This window comes from Aethalodelphis obliquidens, unplaced genomic scaffold (genome assembly GCF_003676395.1).
Source record: "Aethalodelphis obliquidens isolate GAN/ISIS:26980383/991018 unplaced genomic scaffold, ASM367639v1 scaffold30, whole genome shotgun sequence".
Classification (NCBI taxonomy): Eukaryota; Metazoa; Chordata; class Mammalia; order Artiodactyla; family Delphinidae; genus Aethalodelphis; species Aethalodelphis obliquidens.
In genome coordinates, this window is record NW_020837974.1 from 17,086,634 (window position 1) to 17,107,333 (window position 20,700).

The 20,700-nt window shown below is 46.4% G+C and overlaps 1 protein-coding gene across 6 annotated transcripts in view; it reads right to left on the reverse strand.

Annotated features, from left to right (window-relative positions):
- KATNIP (katanin interacting protein) overlaps window positions 1-20,700 on the reverse strand; it is a 193,528-nt gene that overhangs the window by 94,946 nt on the left and 77,882 nt on the right. For all 6 annotated transcript variants that reach the window (XM_027126559.1, XM_027126555.1, XM_027126558.1 and 3 more), the window contains exons 7-8: window positions 8,027-8,294; window positions 1,360-1,491 (exon numbers count right to left, since the gene is read on the reverse strand). In XM_027126559.1, coding sequence (XP_026982360.1) covers window positions 1,360-1,491; window positions 8,027-8,294 — 400 coding nt within the window. The remainder of the gene's footprint in view (window positions 1-1,359; window positions 1,492-8,026; window positions 8,295-20,700) is intronic.

Below are 20,700 nucleotides of genomic sequence, written 5' to 3' on the forward strand. Positions count from 1 at the left end.
ACTTCTTTGTACCTTTAGAATGTAGTATCATCTGCATGTATTGTTACCCACATAAGTAAGCAAATTCATTTAAAAGTAAAAATAAAAAGAAAACAAATTTTTAATTATAACCACATCTTGGTTTTAGACCCAGAAAGTAACTGTGACAGTTAATTTTAGGTGTCCACTTGACTAGGCCATGGGGAGCCCAGCCATTTGGTCAAACATTATTCTGGATGTTTCTGAGAGGGTGTTTGGGGGTGAGATTAACATTTTAATTGACAGAAGAAAACAGACTGCCCTCCATAGTGTGGGTGGGCCTCATCCAATCAGTGGAAGGCCTGAATAAAACAAAAACGCTGATCCTCCCACGAACAAGAGAGACTCCTCCAGCAGACTGCCCCCAGATTTCATCTGCAACACTGGCCCTTCCTGCCTGATGGCCTTCGCACTGGAACACTGACTTTTCCTGGGTCTCCAGCCTGCTGACCCATCGTATAGATTGGACTTGGCAGCCTCCTTTATTGCATGAGCCAATTCCTTACAACAAATTGCTCTCTGGGGGAGGGAAGGACTGGAGTATGGGGTTAGCAGATGAAAACCATTACATACAGAATGGATGGACAACAAGGTCCTACTATATAGCACAGGGAACTATATTCAATATCCTGGGGTAAACCATAATGGAAAAGAATATATAAAAGAATGTAGGGCTTCCCTGGTGGCGCAGCAGTTGAGAGTCTGCCTGCCAATGCAGGGGACATGGGTTCGAGCTCGGGTCCGGGAAGATCCCACATGCCGCGGAGCAACTAAGCCAGTGCGCCACAACTACTGAGCCTGCGCTCTAGAGCCCGCGAACCACAACTACTGAGCCCACGCACCGCAACTGCTGAAGCCTGCGCACCTAGAGCCCATGCTCCGCAACGAGAGGCCACCGCAACGAGAAGCCTGCGCACTGCAAGAAGAGTGGCCCCCGCTCACTGAAACTAGAGAAAGCCCGCATGCAGCAACAAAGACCCAATGCAGCCAAAAATAAATAAATAAATAATTAAAAAAAAAAGAATGTATATATGTGTATAACTGAGTCATTTTGCTGTGCAGCAGAAATTAACACAACATTGTAAATCAACTATACTTCAATTAAAAAACATAAATTTCTCCACCTCTCTCTCTCTCTCTCTCTCTATATATATATATGTATGTATATATATATGCATATGTATATACACACACATCCTATTGGTTCTGTTTCTCTGGAGACGTGGACCAATAATACATTTGCTAAAGGTCAGCTCAGGCCTCGGGGAGGAGGTCCATCACGGCATCCCACTGACCCAAAGCCCAGTCCCAACTGCTCGGGGGTGCACACAGAACTCTTACTTGAGCTTGCCCTCTCCTGGTCTGGGAACACGGTCAGGGGCTGGGGGCTCAGGTTTGGCTCGGGTTTGCTGGGAATGAAGACCTCAGCGTTGTCCTTCCGCTTAGCAGACAAATTCCTTTCCTTTTTATTACCTGTAAAAACACAATAGTTTATATGTCAAACACTGAGTGCAGGCAGAGTTGGGAAATTCTGCTCCAGCATCTGTTTATTTGTGCGTTCACTTATTCATTCAACAAATATTGATGGAATCCCTGCTCTGTGCCAGGCACCATGCTAGTTTCGGATTTGCTGCAGACAACAAAACAAGTTTGCTGAGAGCCGTTATGTGCCAAGTACCACATTTTGGTAAATAAGTGAATTCTTCTAGGACACACACAGGTTTTCAAGTTTTAACATTTCTGAATAGGGACAAGCCTTATAAACAATGGGGTACTGGGTTTAATTGGCAGCAAGATACATAAAATAATGATGTAACCAAGGATATCAAGAGCAGGAAAAGTATAGTAGGACATGTTTGCTGCCCTCGAGGCACATTCTCGCCAAGGAAAAGGATGGTTGAATGGATAAGAGAGCAGGGCTGGCACAGAAGAAGGGATCCAGTACCAGGGTCACAGAGGAGCGTGCAGCCTGAAGGACGGGACTGGCAGGTATGCAGCCGACACTGAAGAGAACACTTACAGATGACCAGGGTGTCTCCAGGGCACAGAACAGGGGGGCATTCAGACTCAGGGAACAGTGTGTGTGAAGGCTTGAGAGCTGACATGCGTGTGGCAGGTGAGTGGCTAGGGTCTGGGCTGGCGAGAGGAGCCAGACAGTGAAGGGCCCACGGGCCACGATTTATAGTCAGTGTTTCCCAAAGTGGGGTGCCTGGACCACTGGTGAAACAGGTGATGACTGGGACTTCCCTGATGGCTCAGTGGACAAGAATCCACCTGCCAAAGCAGGGCACATGGGTTTGATCCCTGGTCCGGGAAGATCCCACATGCCGCGGAACAACTAAGCCCATGCGCCACAAGTACTGAGCCTGCGCTCTAGAGCCCGCAAGCCACAACTACTGAGCACGTGTGCCACAACTACTGAAGGCTGTGTGCCTAGAGCCCGTGCTTTGCAACAAGAGAAGCCACCACAGTGAGAAGCCCATGCACTGCAACGAAGAGTAGCTCCCGGAGCTCGCCGCAACTAGAGAAAGCCGGCGCGCCGCAATGAAGACCCAACGCTGCCAAAAATAAATAAAATTTAAAAAAAGAAAGCAATTATCTATCTTAATGTGTATGGGAAAAAAATAAGCAACCAGTGTATCAAACCTTGATTTCATGTATATTATTGTGTGGAACAATCCTCGAATTACGGAAGAAAAGAAAGGAGTGGGGAAGGAAGGGGTGAGGGGGTGGAGAGAAAAGGAAAGAAGGGAAGAAGAAAGGTGACTGGTTTAAACAACAGCTAAAAAATAGTACGAGTGGTCTGTGAATTTGGCAAAAAAAAAAAAATTGTGAAGAAGGTTTGCAAATGGCACAAGTCAGGGTAAAGTGGCTCCAGGCAGGAAAGCAGCTCAGGGGGCAGCGGGGCAGGCGGCTCAATGGAATAAAGAGAAAAAGCAGGGAGAAGAGTTAGGTCCCTGGACTTGGGAACCTCCAGCCTGGGAAGGCAGAAAACCTGGGAAGTGTCTGCTCAAATTCAAAGGAAATCCTGGGGCCTGTGGTGGCCCAAAGGAGGGAAGCCCCAGAATCAAGGGCGCTATGGGATTCTTGGGAGGTCAGGGTAGATGTTGGGGATGAGTGTGGGGTCTGTCCGACTTGCACTAACCTCTCTGCTATCCCCCCTTGACTTTGCAAAGGACACGTGTTTCTCTACACTTTCTCAAGTGGCTGCTCCCTGGTTGGCCTGATATCCAGGGCCCAAGGGCAGACCTGTGTGTGAGCGAGAAGCCACCATGTCCAATGGGACAAGACAAAGAATGGAGAGGGGCCAATGCCCAAACGGAGATGGGCTGTCTAAGTGCTGAAAATATGCTGATGATGGTAAGAACGACAGCCAGCATGTATTCAGTTCAGCCTCCTGAGTGCCCAGGCACCAGGACAGGTCCTTGGCACACACTGTCTCATGTGTTTCCCCAGCCATCCTAGTGGGTGGAGGGTAGGTAGAATAATGGACCTCAAAAATGGCCACATCCTAATTTCCAGAAGCTGTGACTGTGTTAGGCTACAAGGCAAAGGGGAACTGACTGCGCTCATCAGCTGACCTTAAACTAGGGACGTTATTTTGGATTATTCTGCTGGACCCAATGTAATCACAAGGGTTCTTAAAAGTGGAAGAGGGACAGAGTTTCAGTTTGGGATGATGAAAAACTTCTGGTAATAGATAGTGGTGATGGTTACACAACAATGTGAGTGTACTTCGTGACACCGAATTGTGCTCTTAAAAAGGGTGAAGACGGTAAATTCTATGTTATGTATATTTTGCCACAATAAAACACATGTGCGTGAGCAGCACACAGGTGGAAAAGTGCTGCAGAAGAGGAAGATCAAAGGGAGACGTCACTGTAGAAGAAAAGCACAGAGAGATGCAACGTTGCCAGCTTGGAAGGCGGCCAGGAGCCAAGGTATGTGACAGCCTCTAGGAGCTGGAAAAGGCAAGGAAACACATTTTCCCCTAGAGCTTCCAGAAGGAACATAGCCTTGCTGACACTGTGATTTTAGCTCAGTGAGACTCATGTCGAACTTCTGACCCACAGAACTATAAGATAAAAAGTTGGTATTGTTTTAAGCCAACAAGTTTGGGCTAATTTGTTATAGCAGCAGTAGAAAACTAATACATACTATTGCAGAGTAAGGCTCTCAAGTTCAAGTCGTTCGTCCAACAACACAGAGCTAGGAAGTGAGGGAATCAGGATTTGACCAGGCCTGCCTGGCTCAGAGCCCTGCCCTTAACCACTTCATTCCCTGTCTCCTGGCTCCCTCCTCTCCTTAAGACTGCCCTCCAGCAACGCTGGTGGAGGTCTGCCTTGGCCATCAAAAGTCTACACAAGGATATTTCTTAGGGCACCAAAGGACCCAGACTCTTGGTGCAATCCTAAACCATCAGGTCTTCATGGAAAGTGGCCTGGGTTCACTCATTTTGTACCACCCTCCCCCCCCCCCTGGCCCCGACTCACTCGGCTGCAGCCATACTGGCCCTTTCTCTGTACTTGGGGACACCAAGCTCTTTTCCTCTCCAAGCCTTTTGTGCTTTCTGATCCCTGAACCTGGATTGCTGTTTCCATGACTGCTTTCTCTTCCTCATTCCTGTCCCAGCTTAAACATCACCTCCTCTGAGAAGGCTTTTCTGACCATTCCAGCTACTAGCATCCTTCTCTGACCCCCATCGCCCAACCAGTGTCCTGTTTTATAATCTTCACAACTTTCAAGACCATCAGGGTACCATTCTCTCCTCCTCCCTGAATTCCTAACCCATGACCCAGCCCTCCCCTTTCTAGTTAACAAAAAAATAACTTCTGCCTTTCTCTGTGCCGCTCATTCACTGCCCCTTGCTCACAAGGAGGACAAATGGGATGGGAGAGAGTGGGGGCAAGAAGCCATTGGGGCTCAGCCCAGGCCTTCCTTCTTCCCTTTTCTGTGGGCTGGGATGGGGCGGGGGGTGCCGTCAGGTCACATGGCCCCCTTCTACCATGCTGATGCCATCAGCGGTCCAGCTCTGCCAACATCTGGGGTCAGGGGTCGGTCTACGGCAGAGGGGCAGTACTTTCAGTTGGAGAGGTAATCATTTGCTCACCTTCCATCCATGATCATTTCTCATTTGTTTCACAATTTAGAAGGGAAAGCAGAGCGGGGTGGGGTTACTTACTGGCTCCTCAAAGCCCAATTATCACTTTGTAACTTCATCTGGTTTATTTATTTAGCCTAAAGATTAAGAGCGCAGGCTCTGGGCTCAGACTGCTGCAGATTCAATTCCACTCTGCCCTTTCCTAGCTGTGTGACCTTGGGCAAGTTAGTTGACCTCTCTGTGCTTCAGTTTCCCCTCTGTAAAACAAGTACAATGACAGGACTTCCCTTGGGGTTGAGATTTAATGTGCGGGTGAGGATTTAATGAGGGACATAAGTAAAGCCCTTGGAATAGCTCTTGGCTCACATTAATAACAACTCAGTAAGTGTTGGCAATTATTAGTTATGTAGTTATGTGCTTATTGTCTGTTTTCCCTGCTAGGATTAAATGACGTGGAATGAGTGGGCCCATCTTGTCCCAGCACAGTGCCTGGGGCATGATGCGTGCCCAGTGCATGAATGAACAGCCCAGAACCAAGCACATCTTTTCAGGTTACTGCTGACTGTTCTTGAGTAAACACTCAGGACCATCTCAGAACTCCAATCCCATGCTGGGGTCTTGGGAGACCTTGTAACAGGCCCCTCAGCCTCCTTCTTGCTCCCCTTGGTGGGAGCCTGTCTCCTGCTGGGGCTGAGAAGCCAGCCAGGAGCTGCAGATGAAAGGGGCGGCTGAGAGCGGCGGTAGGGGGTGTTCGTGCCGCCTTCGTGTACTGCAGACTGGGCACCCGCCGCCTTCAGCAGACATCACCAGGGTCAACTCGGGGCCGGCCGAGCAATCTAATTGTTACAAAATGTAAAATGGCAAGAAAGTGAAGTTCTCTCCTTTAGCTTTATGCCCAGTATCACTATTAAACTGCCTGGGGTCCAATTGCTCCCCTTCTGTGGCCTGGTCCTCCACACCCGGAAGTGACTGTCATACCCACTCCCACCTCCATCCCCGCCACACCCCCGTTTCCAGGGCAGGGGCCCAGTCAACCCCCTCACAGCACTTCCCTTCCCCTTGGAGGAAACACAATCCACAGCAACGACGCAGCCCCAGTGGTTCTCATTCAAATGGGTCTGTTCATTGCTGTGACCACCAGATGCTTTAGCAGGTGGGCATAGCCCTTCATTTATTTTAAAGATTTCCCGAATGGCTTGAATGTGCCAGGTGAAGGCTGCAAGCTGGGGATGCAACAGAGGGGAAGAGCTGGCCTGTGCCCTGGCAGAGCTCACAGGCCTGAGGGAGAGAAAGGCAACTGCCAGCATTGAGACTAGTGTCATGATGATGCTACAGGAGCAGAGCAGGCACCAACCTAGCTGGCCAGGCTGGGAATGCCAAGAAGGCTTCCTGGAGGAAGCAGCCTCTGAGCTGAGTCTCGAGGAAAAAGCAGGGAGCCAGGTTTCATGGGTCAGAGTGGAGAGGAAAGGAAATGTGGTGATCTAGGTGGAGGGAACAGCCCAGCAAGGGGGTGAGAGCGTGTCGGAGGGACAAATGTTCTCTTCGCTGGAGACATCAACCGTGGGGTGTAGATTTTCCAGAGCTGCCTATTATTACATCCCCCCAAGACTCATAGGTTCAAGTCCTAACCCCCAGTACCTCAGAATGTGGCTGTATTTGGAGATAGGGTCACTAGAGAGGTAGTTACGGTAAAATGAGGCCTTCAGAGTGTGTGCTAAGCCAACATGACTGGTGTCCTTATAAGAAGAGGAGATTAGGACACAGGGACACACAGAGGGAAGACCATGTGAGGACACAGGGAGAAGGTAGCCACCTGCAAGCCAAGGACAGAGGCCTCAGAAGACACCAAGCTTGCTGAAGCCCTGATCTTGGATTTCTAGCCTCCAGAACTGTGAAAAAAATTACATTTCCGTGGCTGTTGATGCCACCCCTGGTCTGTGTACTTTGTTACGGCAGCCTGGGCAGACGAATATACTCACTGCCTGATTTCAAACACTCCCTCATTTCTCCTTCCTTAGGTTCACTCATGCTTCCCCATTGGTTGGTCTTGGTATTTGGTTCAGGAAATATGGCACCCCCAGCTTTGGGGAGAATGCCCTAACCGTAACCCTCCTTGCCACCCACCCATTGTTCTGTTGACTCTACCTTCTAGGGTGATTTCTGAAAAACCTTCTCCAGTGGACAACTGCTGTTGGTGCCCAGCTGCTTTCCTTCTCCTTCAGATTCACCTTAATTTTCCTTTGGAAACTACTATCTCCGTCCATGTGGTTTGGGTGGCGATAACCACACCCCCAGTCCTGTTGGCCGGACTTGGCCAATCAGAGCCACAGTGACTAGTTCAGAGATGTGACCCCACGTGGGTTCAAGAGCCATGTCTGGGACTTTTGCTGGAGCTTTTAGGAAGAGAAATCCACTTTCTGATGGAGTTGCAAAGCCAGTGTCTCAATTCTGCGTCTATATGTGGAAAGCCCACTTTAGAATGGTGCCAAGACAAAAGAAGGAAGAGAGAAGAGGGAGAAAAGGAAGAAGGGAAGGGGAGGGGAGGGGAACGGAAATGAGTCCTACTGCAGCCCTGGACTCCTTGGTTATCCAAGTCAATAAACAGTCCCTTTTGCTCAAGTCAGTTTCACTAGCCAGTTGCCGCATAGATGCTGGTAAACTTCCTACAATGCACAGGACAGCCCCCTACAACTATCTGCCAGACATTTACCATCTGGAATTTCAGGGTCGTCTGTAAGCTTCTGGGAGCCTTCACCTCTTGCAATCAGCAGAGACCTGAGTGATATATACCCCGGCCTGTGAGATGGTCTACCCAAAGCTGAATTCAAAGTACCATGGAAATTTAAGTCCTATTATTAGATCCAGAGACATCAAAGGCAAAGAAATGCCACATAAGACAGAGCTTACTTTTGGAAGCTGGGTTAAATTCCAGCACTACGAGGGTATCTGGGCCCTGGGGAGGGCGTCCTTCTGTCTCCTGGTCCTCGGAAACATTCTTCTGCACGGAGTCCCCACTGGGAAGAGGGGAGTCATCTCTAGGACGACCCACCAGCACCTGGTCCTCAGGCTCCGGCTCAGAGAGTACATCTTCTTCGATAGAGTCATACTCATCACTGGAACCATCCTCTTCTTTCCTTTGTAGGTTGACACTAAGTTCCAGGCTTTTTCTTAGCTCCTGCCAAAAGTCAAGAAGAGAAGTGAAAAATAAAATATGTTCCTTTGAGGAAAAACTCTTTTGGAAATAGATCATTATAATCAAAGAACTATTCCCATGAAGCTAACGTTTACCAAAACCATCTCAACCCATGTGTTATCCTCACTTTGAGGATGAGAAAACAAAGGGGCAGGGACAAATAAGAAACACTCTCCTCTGGATGGAGCAGAGTTTAGTTTTATAGTATTAATTGTGGTTTTCTGTAGCTGTTTGCAAATTTTTTCATACGTCTTCTGCCTCTAAGAGATTGTAGATTTACAATCTTAAGACCAAGCATTAAGCTATACTTACAGTGATCAAAAAATTTATCACTGAAGCCAGGATACTTTGAATTTATTTATTTATTTATTTTTGGCTGCATTGGGTCTTCGTTTTTGCACGCAGGCTTTTCTCTAAGTCATGGAAAGCGGAGAGTGGGGGCTACTCTTTGTTGCGACGTGCGGGCTTCTCATTGCGGTGGCTTCTCTTGTTGCGGAGCATGGGCTCTAGGCACGCGGGCTCCAGTAGTTGTGGCTCACGGGCTCAGCAGTTGTGGCTCACGGGCTCTAGAGCACAGGCTCAGTAGTTGTGGTGCACGGGCTTAGCTGCTCCACGCCATGTGGGTGGGGATCTTCCCGGACCAGGGCTCGAACCCGTGTCCCCTGCATTGGCAGGAGGATTCTTAACCACTGCGCCACCAGGGAAGTCCCCAGGATACTTTGGAAGGGGAATAAAGGCACTGCTACATTTATACTGGGACGAAAGTGTACACTGGACTGTCTGGGGAAACCAGTATGTTTGGTTAGCCTCGCTATGCTATCCCTGTAGCCCTCGTAGTAACTAACATAGTTGTGAGAGCGTGAGAAGCAATCAGGTTTACGGTTGACCATAAACTTAATGGTTGTGTGGTAGGCTGAACAATGATTCCCCAAAGATGTCCAAGTCCTTATTCCTGGACCCACTGAATTAGTGAGGGCTCATGTACAAGTGAGAAGCACCACATAGAAAACTTTGATCATCTTAGAGAAATCATCCTAAAAAGCCCAATGATAGAAATACGGACGTCAAAGGTGCTGCTGGTGAGGGCTCAGGAAATCAGGACCATGTTATTGGGAACCAGAGGACAGAAAATCCTGTTACGCGGCAGCAGAATCTTAGCCAAACTGTGTCCTATAGTTACATGGTAAGAGGAACTTGTAAAGGATGAATTGGATGTTTAGCCCAAGAGAGTTCCAAGCAAAGTGTTAAAGATACAGTCTGGTTCCTTCCTGCTGCTTAGAGTAAAATGCTAGAGGAAAGGGACAGGCTGAGAGAACTGTTAAGTAAAAAGAACTGGGAGCTGATGATTTGGGAAGCTCTCAGCCTACTGCAAAAGATGCTAAAAAAAAGCATGAAAAAGCCAGGGAAGGGTGCTCTGGAGAAAAAAACGAAGGGTGTGGCTGCACAACCTTTTGCCAAAGCCTCAGAAGGATCCACAGTTTAGAGCAGCGGTGCCCAACCCCCGGTCCATGGACCAGTACCAGGCCGCGGCCTGTTAGGCGAGGTGAGCAGCGGGCCGGCAAGCAAAGCTTCACCTGCCACCCCCATCGCTCACGTTACTGCCTGAACCATCACCCCACCCCGTCCGTGGAAAAACTGTCTTCCACGAAACCGGTCCCTGGTGCCAAAAAGGTTGGGGACCGCTGGTTTAGAGTATTCAATCACAATGAGGGCTCTTTGAAGAGATTAGACATGTGACTCATGAATCCCCTTAGACATCTCAGCAGAAGCCAGGAAAAGGGATGGGATTAGCCAGGAAAGATTTGTGGAGGAGCCTCTTGTCTAGTGGAGTGAATCCTAGAGACATACAGAGGAGATGCACGTGGTTTTTGAGACTGTTATACCAGCAGAAACACTGCCAGCTTGGACTCAGTGGGAGAGAGAAAGGACAAAATTAAGAAAGCTGACAGGCTCCCAAAATTCTACAGGCAGGAACAGGTTAATAAAACTATGTAGGTGCAAACACATGCTACCCTTCATGAAAGAGGAAGAATGACTCCCAGGGTGCAGCCATGGGCCCAGAGGGCGGAATCCTGAGCCACAGAGAATTATTCCTGTGCCTTGAAACCTAATGGAGTTTGCCCAGTTGGATTTCAAAATTGATTGGGTTTGGTGACTCTTTTTTCCCTTTAATTTTCTGTCTATTGTAATGGGAATGTCTATAACTGTTATCCTGTGCCTGACCCACCACTGTATTTGGGAGCAGATAACTTGTTTTCTAGTTTTAAAAGTTCACAGAGGGAGAGAAATTTTGCCCTAAGATGAGTAATACCCATAGACTCACCTCTAGCTAATTTAGATATAGATAATGAGCTTTGGGAGTTTTGAGCAGATGAGACTTAAATGATATTTTGCACTTAAGTTGCTACTGTAATGGGTTGAGACTTTTGGGAAACTTGGGATGGGATGGAAGTATTCTGCATGTGTGGTGGACATGAATCTTTGGGGGCCCGAGAGCAGACTGTTGTGGGCCCCAAAGATGTCCATGTTTTAATCACCTTGGATGGTGAATATTACATGGCAAAGGGACCTTGCAGATGTGATTAACGATCTTGAGATGGGGGATATTATCTTGGATATCTAGAGGGGCCTACGTAATCACAAGGGTCCTTCTAAGGGGGAGGCAGGAAGATCAGCATCAGAAAGACAAGATACAAGGGTGGAAGCAGAGGTTAGGGAGGAGAGAAGATGCTACCCTGCTGGCCTTGAAGGAGGAAAGGACACAAGCCAAGGAATGTAGGTGGCCTCTAGAAGTTGGAAAAGGCAAGGAATCGGATTCTCCTCTAGAGCCTCTAGAAGGAACATAGGTCTGCTGACATCTTGATTTTAGACCAATGAAACGGAATTTGGATTTCTGAGCTCCAGAACTGTAAGATAAACCATTAAGTTTGTGGTAAGTTGTCATGGCAGCAATAAGAAACTTGTTTTTTGTTTTGTTTTTTTAGACATGCCTCACAGCTTGTGGGATCTTAGTTCCCTGACCAGGGATTGAACCCAGGCCCCTGGCAGTGGAAGCACTGAGTCTTAACCATTGGACCACCAAGGAATTCCCCAGGAAACTAATATAGCTATTGATCTTTTATAGCTCTCTCCCTCCCGCCCTGCCCAATATCAAGTATCAGTGATATTTATTGAGCAAATAGAACACTGCCTGGCACATAGTAGATGCCTGACAAATACGTGCTGAATGACTCATTTATGTCAGTGACTGGGTAGAAGCTGTAGGCAGGGGTGGAGAGCACCCACCTGCCTTGGCGGTGGCATTAGTGATGTGACTCTTGGAAAGTTACTTAACTCCTCTGATCTGCATTGTGCCACCCATAAAAATGGGTTAACGAATCCCAACGTCACTGAACTGTTTTATTAAAGCAGTGGTATGAACTGGGGGTGACGCTGTCCCCTCTCCAGGGGACATTTGGCAATTATTTGGAGATGTTTTTGGTCAGAACTGGGGGAAAGGGGTGCTAGCGGCATCTGGTAGGTGGAGGCCAGGGATGTTGCTAGACATCCTAGAATGTACAGGACAGTCCCCACAACAAAGAATTATCTGGGCAAATGTCAACAGTGATGTGAGTGAAAGACCCTACATTAAAGTGAGCACGTATTCACCAATGGCATTTCAAAAGATAACAGCAAGGTCTTCTAGTGGAGTGTATTGACGTGATCCATGCAACCTTCACGGAAGCCAGACTGAAGCCATGGCTCATGTCTTCAAAGTCTGATTGTGGTCGGCGGTTGGAGGGCAAACAGGTTTACTGCTCCTCCGTGGGGAGACATGAGTTCCTGGGGGGCCTGCTGTTAACAGCAACTGCAGTGCCTGTAAAGCTGGTAATCCTTGACTTTACAAAACGTTTTCAACTCCCTCCCCCATCTGAGCCACACAGTGACCCTGCAACATAGATGGGTGGAGTGCAACTTGCTATGGTGATAACGTGAACTCCGGCCACAGCAGGATAAGCAGTTGGTCCCGGTTCCTGGTCCACCCCACCCATCTCAGATGGGATCATCTTCAGTTCTCTGTTCCGCAGGGGTGGAGGCAAGGCTAGGTGAGAAAACAGGGGGCAAACCCGGTATTCTCACCCAGTCACGGTGGAAAAAAACGATAAAAGCGATGCCAGCTAAACTGGGAGATTCCCGGATGGGAGACTGCTGTGACTGTCCAGGAGATGTTGGTCGGTCCCAGGGCCCAGAATCCTCCCCACTGATGCCTAAGGCCGAGTGGAGCTACCACCCACTGCCAGTTCCAGGAAATAGCTGGATGGGGCATTAGGATTCTAGAACCCACGGTCAGCTGAGCAGGTTCCCTCCAGCCTCTTCATCACCTTCACCTTGTGGTAGCCCCATATTTTAAGTGACTGAATTTCTGGAGTCCCCACAAGTCGGAGGACCGAGGCCTAGAGCCTTTAAGCTGGTCCGACCTGTCACAATGATTAAGTGGCAGGGTCGTGACGTGTGCCCTCAGTCACGGCTCCCTGCTCCTTCTAGACTATCCAAGTGTAAAACAGACTCACTTCTGTGGTCCAGCCAGTGGGGAAGAAGACGCGGCAACTGTTATCACGCGTTTATTCACACACGCAGGTGTGCTACAGGCGCTGCGTTGAGGGCTGAGGTAATGGTGGGGAGTAAGATGGCGAAGCTTAAGGCAATCAGTGCACGAAGAAAAAGAATCAGGGGCGTTTCAGATGTGGCCAGGACTGGGAAGGAAAGAACCTGCCTGCATGATGGAACCAAGAGTGAGTGGGCTGAGGGCAGCCCTGTTGAAAGCTGGTCACGGAATGCTGGGTGATAAAGAAACGCCCAGTGAATGTCTGGGGCACAAGGTATGTCAGGAGGAACAGCAGAGGCAAAAGCCTGGAGGCAGCAATGGCTGGAGGGCAGCGGGTACCAAACACACTGGGAGGGGAGGGCGGGGAGCAGGAAGGGGGTCACAGGGGCAGCGCCTTGTAGGCCTCGGAGCAGAGTCTGGAGTTTCTTTCATGTACCATGAGAGCTCACGAAGGGTGCTAAGCAGAAATGCAGCATTATCGGATTTCTGTTTTTAAAGATCACTATGGCTCTTGGATACCAAGTGGATTTTGAGAGGCGGGGCCAGGATGCAAACAGGACAGACAGCAGACAGCTGCACCTGCGGTAGCAGGTAAAGAGGAAGGTGGAAGCAGAGGTGGGGACAGGAGATGCATTTTGAGATGTACTTTGGAGGCCGAGATGACAGAAATGGCTGACTAGAAATTAACAATGTGCATACCCTTCACCCCAGCCCTTCTAGGAATTTACCCTTCATTCTTAAGTATGCAAAGATCTTTGAGGCATCATTTATAAAAGAGAATGACCTGCATGTTCATTAGTAAGAGATGGGTTAAATTACTAATAGAGCAGGCGTTGACGGAGCCCCAGGCAGCCCATACAGAGAATGAGGTAGGTCTCACGCACTTATTCGGAAAGACAGCAAGATATATGTTTAAGTAAAAAGAAGCATGTTGGAAAATGTACATATAGTATAAACCTGATTCTTTTAAAAATTATTATATTAGTATGTATACATATAGGCATACAAAAAGTCTGGAAACATCAAACTCTTAATATTCTCTCTGGGGTGGCATTATGGGGACTTTGTTTTCTGCTTTGTTTTACTTAATTTTTTATTATAAGCATGTTTTCAATTTTATAAATAGAAAAATATCAGGTATTTACATTTATGTTTAAATCCTTACTCCTGAAAATAAATAAATTCCATATAGGAGTGGTAGGAACAGTGGTGTGGAGGACCCTGAACAGCCAGTTGTCTGATAGTCACTGATCTCTAGTCCTGCCTGGAACACATCTTGTCCCCAAAAGAGGGATTCAGAAATGGGTGAGCTGCGGCACTCGACGCTGGCAGGTGATGGGCAGCGTCTAACTTACTGTATCCACTCAAGTGGTCCAGATTTAAAAGTAACAAGCCACCAATCTCAACAGGGAGAAATTCCGGTAATATAAATATAGCACCCATAAGTCCTTCTCGGAAAAAAACCTCCAGAGGACAAAATCCAAACAATGAAAGGTAAAATCAAAATAAAGAACACAGACCAGGAGACCCTATGATAAAAGGTCTAATGGTGAGCACTGAAGATGTTTAGAGACTAAAGAAATACAAGTGACCCTTGAACAACACGGGGATTGGGGCCCTGCCCCCCATGCAGTCGAAAATCCATGTACTGCTATCTCTGCCTCAAAAGCAAAGGAATTGATAAATGGCTCACCCAAGGGCAGGAAGCTGAAACAGTCTGCAGAGAAGAGGACTCAAACCCCAGTTCTTTTGATTTCGCATATTGTGATCTCTAACCGAACACAAACTTTTCCCCATACTTAAAGATCTGTAAAATGAAAATACAGGAACTATATTTATTGAAAAAAAACCCACGTACAAGTGGACCCATGCAGTTCAGACCCGTGTTATTTAAGGGTCAACTGTATTAGACCATTGTACGTATCCGGGTTATGGACCAAAATGCAATGTTCTAAACCTAAGCTCTTAGCGAAGCTCACAAAAACCACAAGAGGGGGCTTCCCTGGTGGCGCAGTGGTTGAGAGTCCGCCTGCCGAGGCAGAGGACGTGGGATCGTGCCCTGGTCCGGGAAGATCCCACATGCCGCGGAGCGGCTGGGCCCGTGAGCCATGGCCGCTGAGCCTGCGCGTCCGGAGCCTGCGCGTCCGGAGCCTGTGCTCCGCAACGTGAGAGGCCACGACAGTGAGAGGCCCGCGTACCGCAAAAAAAACAAACAAAAAAAAACAGAAGAGGGCAGGCAGTGTGGGTGCAACCTGGCCTCATTTTCCATAGCAGATTAGTCAATTCATATCCATCTTAAATGGAAACAACAGGGTTTTAAAAAATGGCAACTCCAATCTCTTAATATTTTGTTCATAATTTATTAAACGGACGGGATGTTTTAAGAAATCTCTCTTGTGATAAAGAAATCTGAATTTCAATAATTCTGTTGGTTTTGCTTCTGGCAAATTAATGCAAATTTAAATGCCATAATTGTATTTACTATAAATATATATAGTAAATATATATATAAAAGAAGCCTAGATCCTGCATTACTGCTATCTTGTTCACAGAGGAAAATAATACATTTGCTTACACTGGGTGAGCACACTTTAAGAACCTAGGCCCTTATAATGCCCACGTGATCTAAAACCATCTGTTCCAGGGGCACAGGGGAGATGAACTAAGTAGCCACATTCCCTCGAGAAAGCTGTTCAAATCCTTTCCACCTGGAAAGATGAGGACCTTGGGTTGGTTGCTTTGAAAGCCAACCTGCCGATACTTCAAAGGGATACCCTGCTAGGGCATCTACCAGTTGCTTTGAAGCTGTCATCCAGAAAAAGCTCTGTGAAAACTTACTTTATAGCTTTGCTTTAAAACCTTGTTATATGCAATTTCAATGCTCAGCCCTTAAAATGTTCAGTTCAAGCCCTTTCAACAGAAAGCCTTCTGCATGAAGGCCAGGCTGCAAATACCACAGGTGGGGAGCAGATGATGGGACTGTATACAAATTGGCCTTCTTGCTAGAGAGCCAGGGGGAGGCGAGGGAAGGAAGGATGCTGGACCAGTGACTAAAACGCAGCCGAGGTTTCATGGGCAGTGGATTAGTGCCTTACATGCCTGATCTTCCTCTTTTCTGCTGGGCTAGGAAAAGAGCAAAACCGGGTCACCATAGCACATGAAATGTCTGCAACAATAGCAACCACAACTGTGATAACAATGGCAGCAGCTGCTGATTACAAAGCTTTTGCTACATATCAGGCACCAGGCTAACCCCTCTACACACCTCATCTCCCTGCAGCCACCCACCACCCCTGTGTGTAGGGGTCCTTATCTTATAGGTTCAGGTCACTTAAATGGCAGCCCCAGGTCACGTGGTTAGCAAGGGCAGAGCCAGGGTTTGGATGAAGGACAGTCTGACTCCAAAGTCCGGGTTTTTCATTCCATGCCCACGTTTATTCCCTGCCTGGCATCAATGCATTGGAAGCCAGTGATCTCTAGAGTGAGATGAAAGTCGGGCGCTCTGCGATCACCCATTGGCTTACACGAAATTGATGACACCTGCCTGTAAGAGCTTTTGACACAAAGCTGCCACGAGGCCACTGAATGTGTTAAAGTATGTGTTCGGTGTTAGTGGATGAAGCATTAAGCCTCTGACTCCACTTAGAACAGGGAACAGCTTGGCCTAAGTTCTGGGTGTGGGTTGCAGGCCCGACTCCAGAGGCCCTGTGTCCCCAGGCAAGTCTCTGAGCCTCAAGCCCCCACCTCTCACGTGGGAAAATGTTCCCTGACAACCTGACAAGTTTCTGGAAGGGATGCAATGAGATAATAGCTATGAATTAGTGTTTCGTGATTGCTCTAACAGAGGTCTAGGTTTTACAGAAAATTTAACATTGAGATGACAGCATATTCTTTTCTGTCTCTCAGACCCTATTGACACTGACTACAAGAATATCAGATGTTTAGCCCATGAAGCCACACTGGATACTTTGAGTCCTCAAGAGGAAGCAGCAGTCTCTGCGTAGAGGTCATGGACATGCCGCGAACCCCCAATGATGTCCTCATTTGATTGGCAATTTTATAAAAGTGGGATTTGCATGCACTGTTAGTTGTAATAATTCCCACCAACTCCTATTGCCTAATATGAGCCATTTTACATATATTAAACTGCCTGACCCAGAAATGATTTTTACCCTGCAATGAGGGGTTAATTAACGAATCTGTCCTTCTTTTCATTCATTCATTTATTGTTGAATGTATGTGTCCCCGTAAGAAGGTCTGATTGCTAAGTGCTAGGGATAGAGTGAGGAATAAGACAGAGTCCCTGTTCTCATGGAATTTATAATCTGGCAATAAAGACAGCCATTCCATAAGAAATTACCAATATAACGAGAGTCAAGAACCCGCATCTGAGGCTTACCAGTCCACACCTCAAGCCTGGTGGTATCTAGATCACAAACTTCCCAGAATAAAGTGACTTGAGCTCTAACTATAGGGTCCATGCTGTATATTTTTTAAATCACATTTCCCTACATCTATTCTGATGGAACTATGGCTAGGAAAATATGAGTTTTATCTGAGCTTCAAGCACCTGTGCGATGCTTTTGGTTTTCTGCTACTTTCTTCCTGCCCCCTTTCAACCTTGGATTTTCTTTCACTGATTTTCATTCAAAGCTAAATTTATTTATGAAGCCCCCTAGAGTTCAGTCTCAAATGTCCATTATTATGAAGAAAAAAGCCATCCTTGTCTTAAGGAGTGGAGTGACATAAGAGGAAGAGCACAGACTCAGGAAGCAGAAGGGTACCATTTCCTGGCTATGAGGCCCTGGGCAAACCCTGTGGCATCAGTGTGCTGTGGTTGCCTCACCTGAGCCTGCCCAGAGCAGGGGTGGGAGGGTGGCTTTTGATCTTTCGACCAAGAGAAGGAAATCAGATAGGGATGACGGGATAAAGACCAAAGAACACAGAATGCTGCTGGATCACTAGAAATTTTGAGGAATTCTTGAAAGGCAAGAAAGCAGAGATCACATCTATGAAGCAGTAAAAGCAGAGGAAACTATGGACCAAAACAAGGCAGTAAAATTTTCCATACAAGGAAGTGTGTGTGTGTGTGTGAGTGTGTGTGTGTGTGTGTGTGTGTGTGTGTGTGTGTGTGTGTGTGTGTAGCTGAGTCCAGAGTCAAGGTGGAGTGAGAGGAAGCCCTGGGGCATTCATTGGGGGCTGCTTTTAGGGCTGCTGGCCCCTCCCCAGCTGTATTAAGTGCACACAGGCTGATGCCTGGATGTGGGCAATGCTCCAGGAGGCTGTTTTCCCCAAAGTAAGCTAGGAGTTCCCATACCTGGAAGAGGAGCTAAGGCACACAGCCTCCCGGAGCATGTTGTGCCCCAACCAACATCAAGGTCAGGTTATATTAAATAGAACAGGCAGAAGAAGTAGGATTCTCAAATACAAAGATGAGCAGACAACCGAGAATGACCAAACATTTGGGAAAACCAAAACTCTGAAGACTGGGACAAAATTGAATTAACAAAAGAACGAACACCCAATGAAAGCGAGTTAATAGAGTAAGCAGAGGAAGACTTTAGAATCCTGAAAATTAATATGCCTGGAGAGATTTGAGAGGACATTTCATCCATGAAAAAGAAACAGCTAGAGATCTCAAGTTTTAATTTTATCATTAACATTTTGGAAAATATAAACTAAGTACAGAAAGAGCTAAAAGGTGACAAATTAAATGTGCTAGAAATTCAAGCCAAACAATTTCACATGGTAACAGTATAAAAAGACAAAAAGAGGGCTTCCCTGATGGCGCAGTGGTTGAGAGTCCGCCTGCCGATGCAGGGGACACGGGTTCATGCCCCGGTCCGGGAAGATCCCACATGCCGCAGAGCGGCTGGGCCCGTGAGCCATGGCCACTGGGCCTGCGCGTCCAGAGCCTGTGCTCTGCAGCGGGAGAGGCCACAACAGTGAGAGGCCCGCATACCACCAAAAAAAAAAAAAAAAAAAGACAAAAAGAAAAATATGAAAGAAAAATTAAGAGACTTGAAGATCTGGGCCAACATTTGTCCAAGATAAGTTCCAGAGGATAGAACAGAAACAATGGAAAATAATAAAACAACAATAATAAATGAACATTTTCGAATGCTGAAGAAAGACATAAGCCTTTAGATGAAAAGGCCCACCTAGTGCTTTAAACGGGACAAAGAGAATGACACTGATATATTCATAGGGATTAAACAAACAACCTGTCAGAGAACATCTTGACTCTCTATATACACAATGAAGATTTGAAATGTATAAAGCAAAAACAGAGAAATATAAGGGAACATTGATAAGTTCACAGAAATCACCCAGATTAAATAGACAAAAATTAACTGGGGCTCTGTTGCAGTGGTTTGCTAATGAGCATAAGAATTTTCTGGGAGTCCTATTAAAAATGAAGATTCTGAGCACTCCATGCCCCCTGGAAACCCAGCTCTATATCTTTGAACGGGGTATGAGAATTTACATTTTTAATAAGAAGCCAAAGTGATTCTGATATAGGTGGTCTGGGACTATACTGGGACATACATAATTGCCTGGTTAAATAACATAATTAATAGCTTGCTTTAATAGATATACTGAGAACTTTATACCAAAAAGAGAATGATTATTCTTTTGAAATATCATAGAGCATTCATAAAAAGTATGTGGTAGACCACAAACAAAGTCTCAAAAACTTCCAAAACAACAGAAGTCAAACAGACCAATCTCTAACCATGATGTAGTAAAATTAGAAATTAACACAGAAAGATAGATAAAAACTCTCTACTTAGAACATTTGTAAAACTCTTCTAAATAAAGAGAAAAAAAATCCCTAAAATCACAAACCAAAAGAAGTAAATGACAATGAAAACACTACATACACGCAAAATTTGTGAGCTAAGGACAGAGCAGTATTCAGAGGAAAATTCATAGGCTTAAAATTGCTGTATTAGAAAACAAGACTGAAAATAAGGCAATTAAGCATTTAAAGTAAGAAGCCAGGTTATGGGATGGGGGTGGGGGGAGAATCAAAGCAATAAATTAAACCAAAAAGTTTAGGGAAGGAATCAAGATAAAAGCAGAAATGAACTGAAATAGAAAACAGTAAATGAATGAATGAACGACAAAATAAATAAAGTATGCATGCTCAATAGAACTGAAAGCTGGGCCTGCTGTGTCTGGGTGGTAGAGAGAGCTTTTCCTATTTTACTCAGTTTACTCCTTAATTGTTTGAATCTTTTCTAATGAGAAATCACTCATGTATTAGAGGTTATATAAAATGACAAAATAATGTGAAAATACCTAAGAAATTCTAAGTAGACTATAAATGCAAGAAATAAAAAAGATTATTTATTCCGGTATTGATTCAGAGATCATTTTAAATTTTCATTAAGATTGAAAAGGATGCTTTAGGAAGTCAAATACCATCCAGTATCTTCACTTACAGGGATGCTCTATTAGGTGAAAGGATTACTACATCTCTCAGTTCTGGACCTGTATTTTATGGGTAGTTAGTGCTTGTTCAGCATCATTCCACACAAATCATTCATGCTCATCACTGACTTATTCCTGCTCAGCTGGCTTTGTGCTGTCTGACCTACCTGTGCAGGGACCTTCCTAATGCCATTAGCCAGGTGGTCCTTTGGTCTGAGCTATCTAGCTGGGCATCTCTGGGTACATTCAGGATGCCATGCCCCTGATGGTTCTTGGTACCAGAGGGGCTAACTCAAGTGTCACTGGAAAGGAAAAAACCTCTTCCTCTTCTCTTGTCAGGAGCTAACAAAGCTTTCATTGTCTAAA